This window comes from Cyprinodon variegatus, unplaced genomic scaffold (assembly GCF_000732505.1).
Source record: "Cyprinodon variegatus isolate N-32 unplaced genomic scaffold, C_variegatus-1.0 Scaffold652, whole genome shotgun sequence".
Taxonomy (NCBI): Eukaryota; Metazoa; Chordata; class Actinopteri; order Cyprinodontiformes; family Cyprinodontidae; genus Cyprinodon; species Cyprinodon variegatus.
Genome location: NW_015151105.1, coordinates 451,763 through 470,934, shown reverse-complemented (window position 1 = coordinate 470,934; position 19,172 = coordinate 451,763). Strand labels below are relative to the sequence as shown.

The 19,172-nt window shown below is 37.1% G+C and overlaps 1 protein-coding gene across 41 annotated transcripts in view; it reads right to left on the bottom strand.

Annotated features, from left to right (window-relative positions):
• Positions 1-19,172, bottom strand: part of ptprd (protein tyrosine phosphatase, receptor type D) — a 420,350-nt gene that overhangs the window by 14,864 nt on the left and 386,314 nt on the right. For 19 of the 41 annotated variants that reach the window (XM_015393658.1, XM_015393659.1, XM_015393660.1 and 16 more), the window contains 8 exons: positions 16,463-16,474; positions 15,696-15,808; positions 13,425-13,466; positions 12,835-12,932; positions 10,449-10,572; positions 5,472-5,647; positions 3,470-3,589; positions 3,230-3,384 (listed from right to left, as the gene is read on the bottom strand). In XM_015393658.1, the coding sequence (XP_015249144.1) occupies positions 3,230-3,384; positions 3,470-3,589; positions 5,472-5,647; positions 10,449-10,572; positions 12,835-12,932; positions 13,425-13,466; positions 15,696-15,808; positions 16,463-16,474 (840 nt within the window). The remainder of the gene's footprint in view (positions 1-3,229; positions 3,385-3,469; positions 3,590-5,471; positions 5,648-10,448; positions 10,573-12,834; positions 12,933-13,424; positions 13,467-15,695; positions 15,809-16,462; positions 16,475-19,172) is intronic. The other 22 variants (XM_015393655.1, XM_015393656.1, XM_015393657.1 and 19 more) reach the window with 3 other exon arrangements.

Genomic DNA, 19,172 nt, shown 5'->3' with positions numbered 1-19,172 from the left:
AGCATGACATGGGCGAAAAAGTACAAACAAAAAAAAAGTCAAAGAGTAGAAACCAAGTCACTGACATTAATTAAGTTGGAAAATGTCTTAAGGCAATTTCTAAAGGTTTTAAGCTCCAAAAAAACAGACTTAGAGAATAGAGAAAATATGGAGAAGTGAGCCGCTTTCTTAGGATTTGGCAGTCTGCCAAAAATTCTCAAAGAGCAAATAAATGTCTCATCGTGATGATTGCCAGGCTTTTAAAGAATAATTTTCCGGGAACTATTGATGGTGTGAGTAACACAACGTGGCAAAAAAGCTGACAGGCTTTTAGGAAGTACGGCAGAAATTCTGTGAAATGTCCAAATCCAGACTTAAATCAGGTCAATATGCCATAAAGTTTAACAATTAATTTATGTCCAAATATCCTCCAATGTAGCTGAATAGAAATTATTATAGAAGGTAAAACTAGCTGACATTTTTTTTTTTATATTTGATGGCAGTTAATGAAACCAACATACAAATATTGACACTATTGACAGTATTGACAAAAATAATTACAAAGGGATATAAATCATTTTTCTTAGATGCTTTTTCACATTTGCACTTGATATCTGCTGTCCTATTTCCTGTCAATCACAGACTGATCAGCATTTTGGAAACAACAGTGGATTTTGATCTCTTGCCTTAGGAGACTTTAACGCTGAGCGAGATTGTGTCAACTGGTTTGGTATTAAGGGAAATGAAAGGGACTATGTATAAGCTTCTCCGCAGGGAAGGTTTCCTGCATGTTGCTTAACCTGTCAGTGAAGCTTGAATTTCATGGAGCATTAGGTCTTTGGTTGTAGGGAAGCCAGCAATGATGGTGTGTGTTGGACTTCTGGGTATGTCCAAAAGCACAGCTGGATTCAGTCAAAACAGGTGGAGTGTAACATTTTTACAGCAAGACTTCATGTAACACAGCCGACTTAGTTATTTCTGAACATTTAAATGCTGTATTTTAATATTAAAGTTTTTCCTATAAATTTTCTTTTTCAAAAAGGGCCCTTAGCTATCTTATATTATGCTTTAAAACAAGGGAGCATCACATAAATCCAAAAAAATAAATGTATATCTTAGTCTTAGGGCCAAATTTATACATTTTATCTGCAAAAACATGATTTTATGTGTAGTTAATCTTTAAACATACCATTGTATGCCAAATAACCATATATCTCAACATTATAATAAACCTGCTAATAAATATTTAAGAAAATGAATAACATTTTTAATGCTTGGATTAAGCCATGTAGAAAATATGCTATAAGAGAGGAGGTGAGAAAGTATGAGGATAATCATGCATACACTGCGAAGGAAGGTAAAAGCACGGGGTTGAGGAGGAGAAAACTGCTCTCTCATCCAACCCTCGTACTACTAAGTGGGATTGGTGGTTTCTTCCTCTTTAGCTAGGATCCTCTACCAGACGCCTCAGAGCTTGAGGGTTCTTTGCAGTATCCTAGCTGTCCATAGAACTGTGCATTTCTGAACTGAGATCTCTGATGTTTCTCCAGGTAGTGCTCTGATGACCACGGGCACAACAATCACACTGAATAACTAAGTTGCAGAAGACAGGGGTTTGAATGCATGGAGCATACTGTATACATCATAGGGATATAGAGGCTTAAAACATCATCCAGTGATGACAAGACTATTGGACAAGACCACTAAAGCTGTCTATCTCATGGTATGAGAGTAAAAAAAACATAGAACCATACCGGCTTAGACGTCAACCAGTCAAATAAGGTCTGCGTGAAGTCATGAGGAACTACGTAAGACACTATGATGACAAGTGGGCTACTGGAACAAGAAGACAATGCAACATTTTGTAGCACTTTGCTTATGCAGATTGCTGTGTTTCTGCATGGAGTTTAAAAGTTCTCCCTGCATATGCATGTTCTTTTTTTTTTATTCCAGCCTCTGCATTGTCCTAAAGCATGTCTGGTAGTTTAATGTGCATCTCTTAAATACTCTTACATGTGAGTGCATGCAAGATCGTATGTCTGTATGTTGCCATATGTATCCAGCTTTTCTCCCATAGACTGCTGGAGAAAAGCACCATCCCCCTGTGACTATGATGGACAAGCGACAGCAGATGAATGGACAGATTTTACATGAATGCCATCAAATGCATATTTCTGTACATCCTATGTGGGATGGATTAACCATCCACTGCTCTGGCTTATGTATGGTGGACGTCCATATTTGTCTATCCTTACATTAACATAAAATAAATACCGTTTGTAAATGATGGCAATTACTCTGCAAAAACAGCTTCACCAGCTGAGAACATTCTATAAAGTCCTTTAGCACAAAATCTTTTTTTTTTTTTTTTTACAACTTTTAGACAGCCTAACCGAAACACTCCCCTTGTGTTGCTCTGAAGGCATGCAAATATAGCAGCTTCCTCTATTTAACATGAAACGTGCAATGATAAAAAGGACATGATTGGGGATTTGGATGGTGGACACGACTATCTGATGGGAAGCCAGAGGAATTTAAAAACTCCAATCTGCAGTGTGACATTAATTCCCACATTTTCCTTCAGAGTTTAGTCTTTTTTTTTTAGGCGGGGGGCTTCTCTGCAACTAGCATTAATTAACTTCAGCATGTGGTAATTCTATAGTAAGTCTTCAGTAATCCCTCTTCCTTTTTTTTGTCACTTTGATAAAAGTTTGTATCTTTTGCACTCTGTGTCACTACTTCCTAATCCTGTTTCTGTTGATGTTTTGCAGCTCACTGTGGGGAGCCCTGCTGCTCCCGTAACTGATGGGGGCAAAGTTGGGGAGCCAGATTTGGGTGCATTAACCCTAAAGAGATGAGGAGACATGTGAGTTGTTGATGCAGGAAAGGAAAAAAAACAGGTCAGCTTGTGTTTGTGTCACTGAGTGGGAAAAGGCTTTCAGGATTGCTAAAGGAAATAAAACTGGTACTTTTTAGTGCTGTGGTGTTGCTAACACATTTTAAGCTTGACTGCTTTTGGAAAATGTAGCAAGATGGGCCTGGTTGTAGGGCAATGTACTGTGTTTCCTTATGAAAAGACCGTCTGTCTTAGATATTATCAGAACGCAAATGACTCAAATATGAGAATCTAATAACAAAGAAGGTGATTTATTTCTGTCAAGTGTATTCATTTATTCATTTTGGCAAATGGAGAGGAAATAAATCAATTTCATGCTCCAGGATGTTTCTGTAAAACCGCATTGTTTCCCACCTGCAGTGCACCACCATGGGCCCCGCATCTGGAGGATTGCAAGCTTTCACCCGTCTCAGGAAGGCGAGGAATGGAGTGGGGTGCTCCGGTACCCCGTGGTCTGGCCAGGCAGTGAACTGGAACTGCCTCACCTCCCTCTTCTCACTGGAGCCATTCTGAAATAATAAAACACGTGTGACTAACGCAGCGCGCATTGAAAACGCTTTACAGACCCAAGGCTGCATAAATGCAAACCCTTACCTTAAAAAGGGAGAATGTCCTGACGCAGTATGTGGCCAATTCTACTGTGTCCAGCAACGTTATCTGGATGAGACCGTATGTCTCCGTCCCTCTTGTGGGCCAGTACTGATCACATTTTACCTGCAGCACAGTTAATAGAATCCATCCATAGTTATGCTTTTTGCTCTATATTTATGTAATGTTATACAGAAAACAACTTCCAGTTTGCTTGCAAAAGAATTCACCCTTTTGAAACGTTTTCTCTTTGTCGTGTAATATCTATAATATTGTTTTTTTATTGTTGTTGTTTTTATGTGGATTTCATGAACAATCAACACAACAGTCCATCATTTCGAAGGGAGGAAAAGCATACATGGGTTTTAAACCTTTTTCCTCATTCTTGTACAGTACTTTTTTATACTAACCATTTTTTGGAAATGTACATTCCTTTTTTTAATATCCCTTCAAAATCATAGTTCCTTTGTGTTTAGTGTTACACTTACACTTTTTCTTGCATTTCGGTTGGATACAATTTTTGTTCAATCTTTGGGAAAAATGTTTTATCTAAGTAAGATTGAGTTTCTGCCACATTCTATTGCATGGACATCCAGATTTTGGCAGGTCCACACCTATTCCTGACTATGCTTTTATCTGAACCTTGTCATTCTAGCTCTGAATACATGTTTTAGAGGGTGAACTAAAGCTTGCAGTTATGGCTGAGGAAGTGTTTCTCTTTCCGTTTGACGGCAGCGATTGAACATCTCGTCTGAAAAACCCACCTTCTTCCATTTAAAAAAAAATCTTTTTGGCCTGAGACCTCTTAGAGCGCTTTTTGACCATTTTCATCTTTCCATTCTTCCATTGAGGTCAGATTTGTTGACAACACAATAAAGAAGTTGTGCAATTGCCCATTTTGTCAAGTTAGGTTGACAGGAATTTATATTGGTTAATTTTTAGTTACAATCTTCCAATACAATGAGGTTTCTGGTTATTATTTTAAAATCTGGGAAATGTCAAGAAGAATCAGAAGTCTTTTTTCTTCCAAAGGCATTGTATTTTAGGTTTTTACACATTGCATTAAGGACATAAATAAACATTGATCCATTTGCTCCTCATTCCTGCTGACTGGTTTAAATTCCCCAATCCATGAAATGGCCTGAGATATTTGTATGGAACAAGCAAATCTTATAACTGCCAAGATTGAATCACTAATTAGAAATTTTACTGTTTGCAGTAAAACATTGTTTAATTGTAGTATCGTTATTTAAGCTGAGAAGATGAAGTATGGCTGCTCCTGGACAGGAAATAAGCAAGCTCCCGAACAATTGCTGTTGTTTCACAATCATTTTGGCACTAATGTGGTTCCAAGACTAAATTCAAGACTAGTTATCATTAAAAGATTGCTTAACGTATAGTACATGATTCTCTGAGACTCTTTAGCAATAGAAAAAGCATTTACTAGTATAATTATTTGTACTTGGAATATGCAGTGTTTTAAAAAGCAAAACAGAGAAAAGGTTCTGCTTGAAATAAGAGCCACTGGTAGCTGACAAGAACGGTGCTCATATTTCACATCTGCTGCTTAAAATTATCATCAAAACATAAGCTCCATTTGCTATTCATACTCCACAGAGACAGACTTTGCTCTCAAATGAACCATAGTTTAAAACAGCAAAAGGCAAAATAAGTTAGAAGATCAGCAACTTTCAATTTTTCACATTTAAAAGTTATTGCTTTTAATCAGTACTTTAGGGTCTGGAGTTTCCCTGCTATAATTGGCCTTTGGATCCCTTTACATGGGTACAATAGAAAAGTCAATTTTATACCAAATTATTCCAACATAAATTAAAGGTTGAGTCATTACAGCTGTCCAGTTGTAATGAGCTGAATGAATCATTTGGACCCTTCATATTGTCTACAAAAGTAGCCAAAACTGTAAAACAACATAAAATAGGGGTTGAGAAAACCCTTGTGTTATTGATTAATATTACAACAACAAATGGTCCAAACTGTGGTTCTTTACCCTGGATCTTTCCTCTAGCTTGGTCATCATGACAACAATGGCGCTCCTCTGCTCCCAGATCATCCTCCAGAACTCGCCAAATGTCTCCGGCAGAGCTCCCTGGGTAGCAATGTAAGCATTTTGCTTCCTGTACCCGTCTATGTAGTTGGCATTGATGTAGTCACTTCCAGGGACTCCTTAAAGATGGAAAGGTAAGCTGTTAGTTAAATGTGTAACATAAAGGAAATGTCAAAAGAGAAATGAAAACAGTAAAACTGTCAGCTGCAGGTTTTAGAGTTTCAACTCCCTCTTCATGTCCAAATCCTACAGATATCCACACTAACGTTTTAAAAGTTCTCAGTCACACATAAATATAATGTTTACTTAATATTTATTGCAGACATTTCTGGAGGAGTTATGTGTTGGTTTTAAAACTGGATGGATGGATGGATGGATGGATGGATGGATGGATGGATGGATGGATGGATGGATGGATGGATGGATGGATGGATGGATGGATGGANGGATGGATGGATGGATGGATGGATGGATGGATGGATGGATGGATGGATGGATGGATGGATGGATGGATGGATGGATGGATGGATGGATGGAAGTATTTGAGTGTGATGGGAAATCATTTTTCTAAAACCCTATTTTATTATATTCCATTTATAATACGAGGAAATGTGCCAGCTCAATATCATTTTAACTTTTTTTAAACAGTTTAGAGACCATGAAATCATTTTAAGTTTTGTTTTCATAAAAATTTCCAAAAGGGCTAATTTAATGTATCAGACATTTCAACGCATTTCCTTAAACTGTTATGGTAAAACCAATGTTTTCTGTAAATAATACGGCACAAAACTCCTTTTTTTGGGGGGCAGTGTTACTCATCCGAAGGGATTTGTGTTTGCTATCAACAACACATTTCCCTATTCCGTATCTGCAGCCGACTTATAGATAAACCTCGGTCTCACATGGAGAAAAACAAACTGACGAGAAAGTAGCAAAACAATTTCCCCCCAGCTCTCCGCTCTCCCTTTTCCCTTTTGCTTATAATAAATGAAAGGCGCAGCAGCCTTTTCGAATCCAGGCGAAACAGACAGAGCTGACAGCAAGTCAATGCTTGAGGACTGGCAGTTTAGGGGCTCTGCGCGCACATGGTCGACCAAGATAAGTCTCATCTGCATGGGCGCCACGTCTCAGAAAAATACCCTCCACACCCACCCCACCACTTCACTCCAGCTGCTTCCTTTCCCTCAGACTTCCTTTTGCTCTCAGGTAACTAATTCAACTGAGTAAAAGAGAAAGAAAATGGCTTATATGGACACATTAAAAGAGCCCACCCACATTGTTTTTTTTGTTTTTTTTTCTCTCCCACCCACCCTCTCCGAGGCTGTCCATACAGAAACACGCGGCTGTGCATTTCTATGATGGACAAGGGATAAGTACAATTAAGTCCGTGGTGTTTTCAATTTGAAAGAAAAAGGAAAAACAAACGAAGCCATTACAGTGGTTTAATGAGAAAGACACGAGTTGGTTAAATGTACATTTGCAAATGGGTTTTGCTTTTATTCTTTCTGTCACTCAGGATTTGTCTAAAGTTCTATATTTTTCTAAGTCAATGCAGCCATTAAAACATTAAAACATGGCTGTTTTTGCAGCGCTGCTCGGTTGGCACTCAGTTGGCATCAGAAGAAGATGAAGGGATATCAAAGGATATGCAGAAGGTTTGATAATGAATTCCAGATGTCTGTTTTTTCTTGTTTTTTTTTTTTTTAATTAAGGATAAAAAAAAAAAAGCTTTAAAAAAAAAAAGGAAAAGCTGTTAGCAATGACAAAGCTAAATACCAATAAGCAGAGAACATGGATCATTTTGTGTTCTCAAGTTTCCAAACGGAGACGATAGTTTCAGTAATTTACAAGGTTATTGTTTTGTTAATCTTATTATTTGAATTTTAAAAAGTAAAACTCACAAATTGATTAATTGGAGGGACATATTTCAAGCTTCCATTTCTAAATATTCTATTCCTCAGGGAATGGTAATGTAACATAAATGCTAAAAATTCTGCACAGAAAAAAAGGGCTTTTCAGAAAGTTTGGCCATGTTCTGTATTGAATATGTGCTCATTACTATGGGATCCTTTTGCAGACATCATTTTGCATGAAATGTTGAATCAACACAGTGTAGAATGTAAACGATCAATAAGTGGCTCTGCTAAAAGTTGCTTTAGTAGCTCATCTGTATCGTTTGGTCTGGTGTCTCTCATATTCATCCAAAAAACAATGTCTTAAAGAGGACACCTAATTTGACATAGCTTATGATTTTCTCAATGCTAAGGTTATGCCTTCTGCTGTGTATCTTGTTATAGCATGTTTTTCACCTTACTTTTCGGTCTTTCAAATAGTAAACTTTTGTGGCTGACTCTCCTTGTCAGTGACCATCAGCTTAACAACAGTCAAGTTAGTCCTTTTTTGTTAAAAAACATTTTTTTTAAGCGTATGTAATATTAAACTTTTCCAAAAAGCAACTTTATATTTCATTAAAGTAATGCTTTTTCGATTATTATTACACAAAAGAAAGTGGAATGTAATTTCTACAAGAACATATATTCCAAGTGTCATGAGTTTGCGCTTTGAAATTGATCACCCAGTGTGTAATAAATCTTTTTAACTTCCCTTATTTCAATGTGATTACTAAAATAACAAACTTTTTCAATTATGCCGAAGTTAATGAAATGCACCTGAAAAGTTTGTCAGAAATCAGCCAATAGTAATAAGACAAACATCAGAACTGATAAACCAATTAAGGCTACACCAGTTTAATTTAGCCAAGATGATCTGTGTGTTCAATCAACCTGAGCGAACACAAAGTACTCGTTATGCTCAGAATGCCTATCTGCAAAGGATCCCGGTGCTCAATTTTAACGCATGTAAAATTTGACTTTAAACACAAAAAAACCCTTAAAAAAAAAACAAAACAAAAAAACAATGGACTACTGTGGGAAAAAATGACTAATAGAGCTCCATTAAAATACTGAGCTAAAGATTGCTTCGGAAAAAAAAGCTCGGTAGTACCTAGATAAGTTTACTCAATTACATTAACTTGAGTAACTTTTAAAATAAAATTTACTTTTAGGAGAAGTTTTATTTACTCAGCGCTGTATCCGGTCTGCAGAAAAGATGATTGGCTGCAATCTTCCATTGCTCCCTCGCACCCCAGCCACAAACTATTTCAGATACGTTCCTCTGGCAAGAGGCTGCGGTCCATCAAGAGCAAAACCTCCCGCCACAAGAACAGTTTCTTCCCATCTGCTACTAGCCTCATCAACAAGGCCCAGAGACTCCAGTGACTCTGAAACTGCCTCCCTCCTTCCCCAGTTCAGGACCTTCAAGCTACACCAACATAGCTTCTCCAGACCCCCTGCGTTACACTAACGCACAGTCTACTGAGTATATAGTATATAGCTAAATATTATAAATTTGTATATACTATATATATATATATATATATATATATATATATATATATATATATATATATATATATATTTTTTTTTTTTTTTTTATTATAGCTACAGATTCTGTATTTATATCAAATTTGTCTGCACCATCAACACCAAGTGAAATTCCTTGTAAGTGCATACCTACTTGCATGTAACATTCTTGTGAGTGTATTACTACTCTTACTTGAGTAAAACATCTGTTAAAACTATGCACTAATAGTAACAAGTTATTCGGAGGTAAGGAAGGTAGGTAAGATAGAGAAAACAATAGACATTGTCACTAAAAGTTATTTATGCTTTTCTAAAATAATATGCATTACTTACTGTAAAAACTGACTTTATAATTTCAGGTTAAAACATTTTATTTGGAAAGGTGCTCAAATTTGTTTTTTGTAATCATGTTATTTATTTTTATTTTTGATTTCAATTTATACTTTGGAATACCAGAATTTGCCCATTTGTCTGATTCCATAATTTCAAACAATAGATCAGATGTAACGAGCCATTCATTAGTCAGTGCATGAGTAGCCCTTTTACAAGTAACTTTTTTTTTACTCTAACTGAATACACTTCTTGAATAAATACTTTCTATTTTTACTTAAGTAAAAGTAGTGTGACTCTTACTATAGTACATTTTTTAGGAACTCTACTGAGCTCTGCTTTTGAATAGTCTGCAGACAAGTCACCCCCCCCCCCCCTTCTTCCATAGGAGCAGCTGAGTGAAAATGCTTAATTGTTTGTGTGTGTAGTTGAGTTGAATCATAAATTAATGAATGAAATGCAACGATGTAGGGCCAGAACGAAATGCAATGTTGAAGGGCCAGATCGCCTCTCATGTATAAGGAGCACCAATGAACAACACATTGAAGATGCTACTTCATACCATCCTTCATAGATACATTTATATAATTATTAATTTTTTTCAATCAACTGTATAGTTTGAAATGAATGAATAGACTAACTGAAACTATTTATTTAGCTCTTTGCTAGGAAGATCATAGTTATGTCTAGCTAGATGTTTCCCTGTTGATATATTGTTTATTTTCTAAAAGAAATATGACAGTTATTTTATTAAACACTAAATACAAGTGTTGCTTTGTTAACCTTTTACAAATGTGATACAATTCTATTTTCTTACATGAATGTCCAATTTTAAAACATTTCATCATCTATTAACATCAAAAATAGAGAGTTGAATGCAATAGTACAAAATATCATTAGTAATAGTACAAAGTAACATTTCTAAACTTCAGCAATAATCCAATAATTTGAATTTTGAGCTGCAAGTAATCCTGCGACGGAGGTTTTCTTGTATATTTGTAATGTAAACCAGCATTTCTGCGGAAGTGGAGTGGTGTGATGCTTATGTATGACGACCATGTAATCCAACATCACAGTAGGACCCCTTAGGTCTTCAAGACCCTTTTTACAGGCTTTCAATACAATTGGTACAGCCGTTAGCGAGGGAAGAAGTTGGTGGAAGGCATACCATCGATAGCAGAGAGCAGGACTCTGGAATGATCGTAGGCAATCACATTTGCGTATCTGTTCTTTGGTTTGTTAACCTCCAGGTTGGAGTGCTCCCAAGTGAACTGCTGACCGGGGTCGATGGACTGGAAGAGATAAGAGTGATGAATTATTATTACAATTAAATGTTTTTTATGAAACATCAATAAAAATGCATCAGAGAATGGTTATAGTCAAAATGGAAGTGTTGGAATTCTGATAATTAGGTTGTTGGCAGCAAAACTGCATATACAAGTTTGATCTAATGTTTTTGACTGATGTTTGATTTATAAATGTAAGTTTTATGTATGAAAACGCCATCTAGCTCTTGTTTAGCAAGGAGTTACAGATTTATTTTAAGTAAAAGAACTTATAAATATTTCAGCACGGTACGTCTGATGTTTCAGTTGACCCTAAATCCCATCTTAGCTTTTCACAACTAAGAGCACAGTTGTTGGAGGGAGAAAAGGCTGAAGATGTACATTATGTGCTTCTGCTATGCATAATATTGATTTTACTTTCATGCGCTCCTGCAGGACCTTCTTGGTACCAAAAAAACAGAAACAGTAAAAGGAAGGCTGTGAAATATTAATGAAATACTACTTTATGGGAACAGTTACTTACACTACAATAGACACGCTAAACACTGCAAGCTTTCAAATAATTGATAAGTTAGGCAAGTTTAACTCTAGACAATTTTAATCCTACAACTTCTTACAGCTTTTTTTAGAGGCATTTGGCTGATAAAATTAGGTTAGTTTGCCTCTTTTCTAATTTTTTTCCTCATTATTTGCCATCTTGATGCCACTTTGTCCCTAAGTGTGTTTATCTATACACAAACTATTTTATACGTATCTGCTTAAACTACTGTTTATCCCTTTAGTTCTCTTCAAAGTAAAATATTTTGATGAATAATAAAGTTTTATCTGATTTTGTTTTTCTGTTCCAATTTAATTTGTTTCTTATCCCTGTTTAGGCCAGAAATGTGACATTACCCCTAATCAAATAAAAAAAATGTAAGTTAATGTGTAATTGAGAGGCTCCGAACAGATTATTATATATTTTGAGTTGGATGCCTACTTTGGATATGCCAACTATAGATTACAGTCCTGGAAACCACAGCAATAATACACTTTATGGGTTTTTCCACATTTTGTTTTACTATGGGCAGTCTCTGTTTCCATCATGCTTTCATAAAAGCTCAAGAAGTTATATTTGACTGATAGGAAAGCTAAGGAAAAAATCAAGAAAACATGAGCGAGACTACAACTATTTTGCCAGAATCGTTGGTCCAGTTCTGCTTTAGCCATAGTCTGATTGGATTAGGCTAATTATAACTTAATCCAACCCCTACAGGCACAGTATAGGTATTGATAAGCTTTTGTAGCACAATCGTAGTACAAGTGTTTGTGCAAAAAAGTGTTTTCAAAATGTCTAAAATAGCATAGGATGATTTAGTTTCTAATTTATTTATCTAAACATAGACAATATTCAATATGTCCCGTATATATCAAGGCTTAAGGGCTGGTCAATGAAAATATGTTGAATTACTTGCACTGCTCACAATAAAAAAACATCTTTATAATCCGGTGGAACATAAATGTTTTTCCAGTACTCGAAAATGTTGTATGGAATTAGATTTAAAAAGTCATAATGTGGCACCAAGAATGGGGCAGCCTGGCAGTTTGATGCCCAAAGGCTGACCTTAAAAATAGTAAAGGAACTTAATGTTCTGCACATAAAAAGGTGCAGAAAATGTTCATCGAATCATTTTCTTTTAATGCGAGGGTGCATTTTTTTTGCTGATTTCTCATCAAGAGTCAATGACAGGAAAAGCGTTTCACTGATCTAAAAACAGTATATGGCTAATGTTCAAATTGTTGGAGAACCCTCCAGAGGGTCTTGACATTATCTACCTTTATTACAAGATACCCTTGATATGTTAGTTTTGCTCTTTGTGCATCACCAATGCAAGACTTTCCCTATTTTATAAAGCAGTTTAACCAATTTTGTGCATAATTTGGATAATGTTATATCATTTTAAAAGATTCAGGACTGTTTTTATCCAACTTTATACAAAACACAAACTTTTGCTGAATGTTTTTGCTGAGAATATATATACTAATCAGTGTAATTAGTTTTATATAATATCTATATAACAACTGACGAAATTTGATGCATCTCTTATTATTATTGGTTGAGTTAGAACTTTCTCTGAAAACAGTATTCAGAATGATTTTGAATCTTTAAATGAGTCTAAGAATCACAAATAGTCTTTTGCCCTAACAGGGTTTTACCTCCAAGAAAAACAATTAAGATCTATTTTCTAATTGTCTCAACCCAGAGCTTATTTATTACAGGATACTCACCTCATATTCCTGCGAAAACTTCAGGTTGTCATTGGCTTTCAGGCGCTCTATATGATCAGCTAATTCCATGATGGGGATTGGAGGGTGGTTTGCCATACCTATCACAACAATAAAAAAAAAACAAGATAGACTGATCATGGCCCGAGCACAAGCCTTGATTAGCTGTGTGATTATAAGAGGTGAAGGTGGAAGAGTGGAAATTGTTAGGCTAGTTTGTTTACTCAAAGCAGTGACCATGCTAATAAAGAGACACAGAAGCCAATGAGAGGCCATCGAGCACACTTTAGCCCCCGCTCCCTATGGAGAGAGAAAAATGTTATTGACACAGAACGCTGCAGTGGATAGTTAGCAATGACGGCGTGTGCACAAACACAACCAAACATCACACATTGAATGTTAAGCCAGCAGTTGACATCTGCTTTGAATGATGTCATTTCAAACTCCACCCCCTGCAATGACATTATGTTAAAGGCATGGTGAATTAGATGTGGATGTAAATATAAAACTTAGCAGAAACAAAAGGAGGAAAGAACTGAAGCTAAAGAGAACGATTATGGGTCATGTCAAAAGCATAATCGAGACCAACTAACTTGACAAATGGAGGTTACTGGGGTGACTGGGCGCACCTGAACCTGTGGAGGAAATGGTGGTGGAATTAACTTCATTACAGACGTTAGAGCAATGTGATGATGGTTTTTAACTACTACTTAAAGAGTCAAAGCTGGATAAGACAGATCGATTTTTTCTATTCTAAATGGAACATTAGTATTCTACAAAAAAAACACAAACATTTTATAAACACAGAGGTAAAGTGATTGATCTGATCGTTTGTTTGGTTTATAGAACAGGGTTTAACCTATGAATCCATTTTCTGCAAATGAAAATGTATTTTATCACAGATTTCACAGCTTATTTTTATATGGACTCACTGTCTATTTTAATTTAAAAACGTCACTGGTAGAGCTGCGCTAATCAGAAAAACATGAAATCAGCATTAATAATGCTGATTTCATGTTTTCTTTAAAGGTATAGTGAAGGATTTTCTTTTTGCGAGTGGATCATCAAAATAAGCGGCCCTCCAAATTGTCAAGTATTATGGTGATATGTTCACATAAGGCCGTCCTACGAGCTCGCCCCCAGTTACTTATCTTTTTGTGCTCACGCATACTTTCAGGCGTATATGTTTGGTTTCAGCCAGTCATTGAAGCTCGCCTTTCTCATCGTGATTCTTTAAAAAAGGCGGCCAAGGGTCGTAAGAGAAAAAGTGTCTACTAAGTGTATGAGAAGACCAGAAAGGAAAGTCTTCAAAAGAGTGTTTGACGCGATAGGGCACACTGAAAGCACAGGTCGGGCTTCCCACTGATGCCTCAGTTGCGAAGTTTCTATTCGACAGGTAAAGTTCGGCATGCTATTTGGAGAAATCCATTTCATATCCCTGCTAGTAAATGAGGAGAAATGGGCTCGTGCACGCTCTCACACACTTTTTAACAGGCGTTCCCTCTCGGGAGCGGGTACAGGGTTGTGCATATGCATTTTTTTTTTAAGTGGTGATGGCAGGTGTTTTAAAAAATTCTCGAAAATCCTCCACAATACCTTAACATCTAATGTGCCGATTCCAATTATGGACAAATCACCAAAAGGGAGCAAAACATATGCATCAGGTTCTTGGCTAGACGATGAATATTTCCTTCAACTGAACCAGGAAAGCTTATTGGATAATCAGAATTATTATTTGAACCATAAGCAATTTTGAACGCATCTTATCCATAAAGACCAAATCTGAGGAGATTACTAAAGGTTGTCCAATCAACATTCTCAAACCTGTTGATCTCTTCAGCTTCTCTAGAGTTACTATCTGCCAACTGGCTGCTTATCTACTAAATACTCTTCTAGTTCATTCCTCGTTTTAGGTGGACAGCTACAACCTGATATCGTTTGAGCTGTAGCATATGCTTCCCATTTAATATTACTGATTAAATAGTTTGCTGTGAGATTTTAAACATTGGGGATGTTGTTTTTAACAGACTAACTCTACTTTGAACACCTCCACAACTTCATCTTTGATCTGGCTGCTATGTTTATGCTCTGCATTGTGCCATTTATTTGCTAATGTACCTTTCAGACCTTTACAGAATAGCAATTTGTTTTACTGATTACACTGGATTTTATTTAGGGGCATCATAGAAAGGCAAAGTTAGAACACATTTGAAAACCATGTATCATTTTTCTTCCATTTTACACCCACTGTGTGTTAAATTATTACATAAAATGTCCACACAGGTTTTAGATTTTAAAGTGACAAAATATGAGCAACTTTAAAGGGCAATGATACAATAAACAGAGCCGGAATCTTAAATAATCCAGATGTGAATAAGCCAAGAGGTGATGACTTTGAGGGATTTCTCCCTTCCTCATTTTATCTTTTGGCTCTAACATAGAGAGAAGAACACAGCAGTGATTAATTTCATATTTCTCTCAACTTCACCAGTGCAGGTCTGTACTATCTTGTGTTAGCATGACAAGCTGTGATGACCTGCATGACTCAGATGCGGGCAGAGATGACATATGCCACGCAAGTGTCAATCTTGCATTTCTGCCTCCAGGTTTCTCCACTGCAAAGCGTCTCACCAGAGACTAATGTCAGTAATGACCCTCTCTGCCTTTCTCAGAGCACCTGTTCACGCCCCCCTCTAAAATAACTTTCTCTTCCTCAGTGTCAGTCTTACAGAAAAGGTGATGAGAGGATTTATTTGGGTTTGTTCCCCCGGAAGGAGCAATCAGTGGCATTCAGACCATTTCCCCAAGATGCACATTCAGTTTTTTTCTTTTTTTTTATGTAACACTTGATTTTGTATACTTACCAGGTGTTTGGAAGTTGAGACGTCGAAGCTCAACGGGATCGGTAGGATGATGAAGAGGCATTTCTTTGCTGTTTGGAAGGCTGCCTTTTCTGGCTTCACTTTCTGCTCTTTTTCTGCAGGATATAAAACAAAATTTAAATTTCCTCTACACTAGAAAACAGCTTTTTTTTTTTTTTTTTGCTATTCTTGTATAACCTCTAAATGTGCCTTGTTGTCCCAGGAATAATTAGTGGAAATATGTAATTAAGGAGCTGACAGGACTAAATTCTCTCTGCACACAGGACTACAGGGAATAGTCTGAGTAACATCTTTTCAATGTCTAATGGCTTGTACTATTATAGCCTTTTGGTGGTTAATTCTACCCTTAGTGAAGCTTAATATTAACATTTAAGTGATAGTGTCAGGTCAGGCATTCAGCTTTTAAGAAAAATGGGAGCAATGAGAGCTGAACCTCATATGCACCCAGGTGTGTACATCCTCTTAATTATATAGCAAGATGCAAAACCAGCCCTAATTTCTATGTTCACTGACTGTAAGAAGCCAGGATTTCATTTTATTAATCATAAATAGCTTTCAATACTTCCACAGACATTCAGAATAGTTTCTTAATTTTTATTTGAACTGTGGCCCCCTTTTCACATTTTTTTATTGAAAAAAATGTAATGCTAGCAATATAAAACATGTTTCGGCTGCTGGGGAGAGATGTATTTGTTTACATTAATGTGCAAAAGGAAAGACAATGTTTTTCACTTCTTTGACACTCTTACCTGTCTGGTTTGCTGCTCCGAGGGTGAGCAAAGGAAAGAAATGGCAACACAGCATTAGGCAGTGAGACCTTTAGATATGAATATTACTGAGACTTCCAGAGACTGAATCAAAAGCAGCAGAAGAGAAAAAATGAATCCATCACGCTTGACTTTTTGCTTTGTGTGCAAGATTAGTGATGCTTTACTTTGGGGGATTATGCTCATTTATGCAGCCTTGAGATTCTCTTTGTTTCAGACATCACAGAATCCCAGGTGCAACCAAGAATCATACAATGTATCTATGCTATTTCAAGCAGGTTCAGCTGATTGCTTCTTGTTCAAGCATGAAAGTCATCTCCTCGCTGCTAATTGGTGTGTCTGCTTGGTCTTGTCCTTAACTGTTGTATGCAATTCTGAAACCCAGAAATGGTTCACACTAAATATTCATACATTTGGTCTTTTATATCATAACAGCACGTGGGATTGTTGACTTTAATGTAATGGGTGGTGGAGCACGGGATTAGGTTTCAATAAGATACAAAATAAATCAGTCTAATTGCTTTGATTGTTTTGTACAAGTACAGTTTCCTGTTATGTTCAGGCTCAGCAGATCACACTGTTTTGCCGTTTTGTTGAAGTTGTCCAGTGTTTCCTCCACTGTATTATAGGAATGAACCAGCCGCCATGATGACTTGTCTATATATCTTACATTTGCGTTGCGGAGGCGAAACCCTGTGGTTGATTTGTTAACTCTTGCATAGGTCAGGAGTTTTTTGTTCCCCATCACCTGAACCACGACAACTACCGCCCGTTCTCTGGCTACTGACACTAACTTTTTCAAATAATGGCACTCGTAATGAAGAAAGGGTTCCACACTATTTTTGGAGGATCAGTAGAGGAGACATGGAGCTTGCTCGTTTCCCCCGTTACCAGTCAGAGCTAATCGTCATTGTTAGCTCAGCTGCAGCTAGAAGAGGCGGAACCATTTAGTGTTGTTGATGGCACATGGTGGGATTAATTGAACCTACATTTAGTGGATGGCTCTACAAGATATACGCATATTGTGTACTGTAAGCACATCATAACAACACTACATTGGCTAATTTAACCTTGGTTTAAAAGTAAAAGGTTGGTATTAAAGTCAGCATTTTATAAACTTTGTGTCAGGGTTCTGCCTTTCGTTTAGATTTATTTTCAGTTTATCTGTAATTGTGTGTCTTTGTAGTTGTTTTCTGGCAGTGTTGTGTTTTTATTTTATTCTCTGTTGCCCCTTGTGCCAGTTTCCTTTCCCCTTGATTCCCTTCTCGTTACTTCTATCCACACTTATATATAGCATGAGTTTTATTTCCTTGTTTTTCTCAGCTTTTTATTGTCATTACGCTGTCACAAATGCAGTTCAACGAAATTGACTCTCTGCATTTAACCAATCCCCTTGGGGAGCAGTGGGCTGCCATTATGCAGCCACCGGGGAGCAGGTTGCGGTTAAGGGTTTTTTTATCTGAGACCCAGATTGGCAGTCTGTGGGAGTGGGGCTTGAACTCAGAACCTCTGGATTCCAAGCGCAATGCCCTAACCCCCTAGGCCACCACTCCCCATAAGACCTTTCAGAAACACCTAATTTAAAAAAAAAAACTTGCAACATTGAAATATGGTGTTTTCAGTGATCCTGAGCATCACAATCAAGATGGTTTCTTTGTATTGAAATGGCCAAAACAAAACATTTAAAATTCAATTGTTAAAATCTTCATTATTTTTAAAGACGGTAAGCTGAACTCAAAGTGTGTGTTATTGTTTAATTTAAGGAAAATTTAGAATGAAAAAAACTAAACTAATTTCCACTCAGATCGATTGTCTTTTTCCTTGCTTTTAGTATTGACATCCTCTCCGGTGTTAGTTCATGCTGACACTTCAGTTTCTTATCTAACTGCCTGAAACTGCAGTAAAAATCTCTTTAGGTGTGGACATTAAACTGAATTAATTACTGGTTATTGAGACGGCTATAGTAGACGGTTGGGGAGGTGAACAATCTACAGGCATAAATATGTGCAGATACATGTTTGTAAGCTATGCATGTCCTGGCAGAACAGGAGGACAGGATAGGGGGTAGCATAAGGTCAAAAACAAGGATCAGTAGCCCAGGTCCCTGAGCAGGATGGGGAGCGGTGAAAGGTGTGGGAAAGGGAGTGAGGGAGGATGGTTGGAATGGCTGGGAAGTGAGCCCAGACCCCGGGGTCCTTCTGAAAGCTTCACACACATGCAGTGACAGGCAGCAGATAGTCAAAGCTTTTTCCTCCTACGCTTGACTGATGAGCAGTGACATTAGAGGCTAAAATATCACTGGGGGGTCCCGATGGGAAAAAAAGAGGGATATTTTTATTTTCATTTAGTGGAGAATGCTTTACATCGGTGTTTGCTACAGTTTAAAGTGTGAGTGTAGAGGGATGCGTGTGATTAACCATCAGTCAGCAGACGTGTCTGTTTGAAGGGCCGTGGGCGTCTGAGCTCCGGCGCTGTTGGCCTGACAGTTTGGGTAGCTGCATGTTGGGAATTACTCATGTTCAAATTAATGTGACTTACTGAGATTAAAGGTCACATCAAGTCCAAGGATCAATGTGCTTTAGGCTTTAGGTAAAAATCCCCTTTTCTGCATCTACATTGAATGTTGGGTTCTTCATATTTCAGTCCCTTCAATAAAGCTTGGAAAAGCATTAAAATAATACATATTTTATTG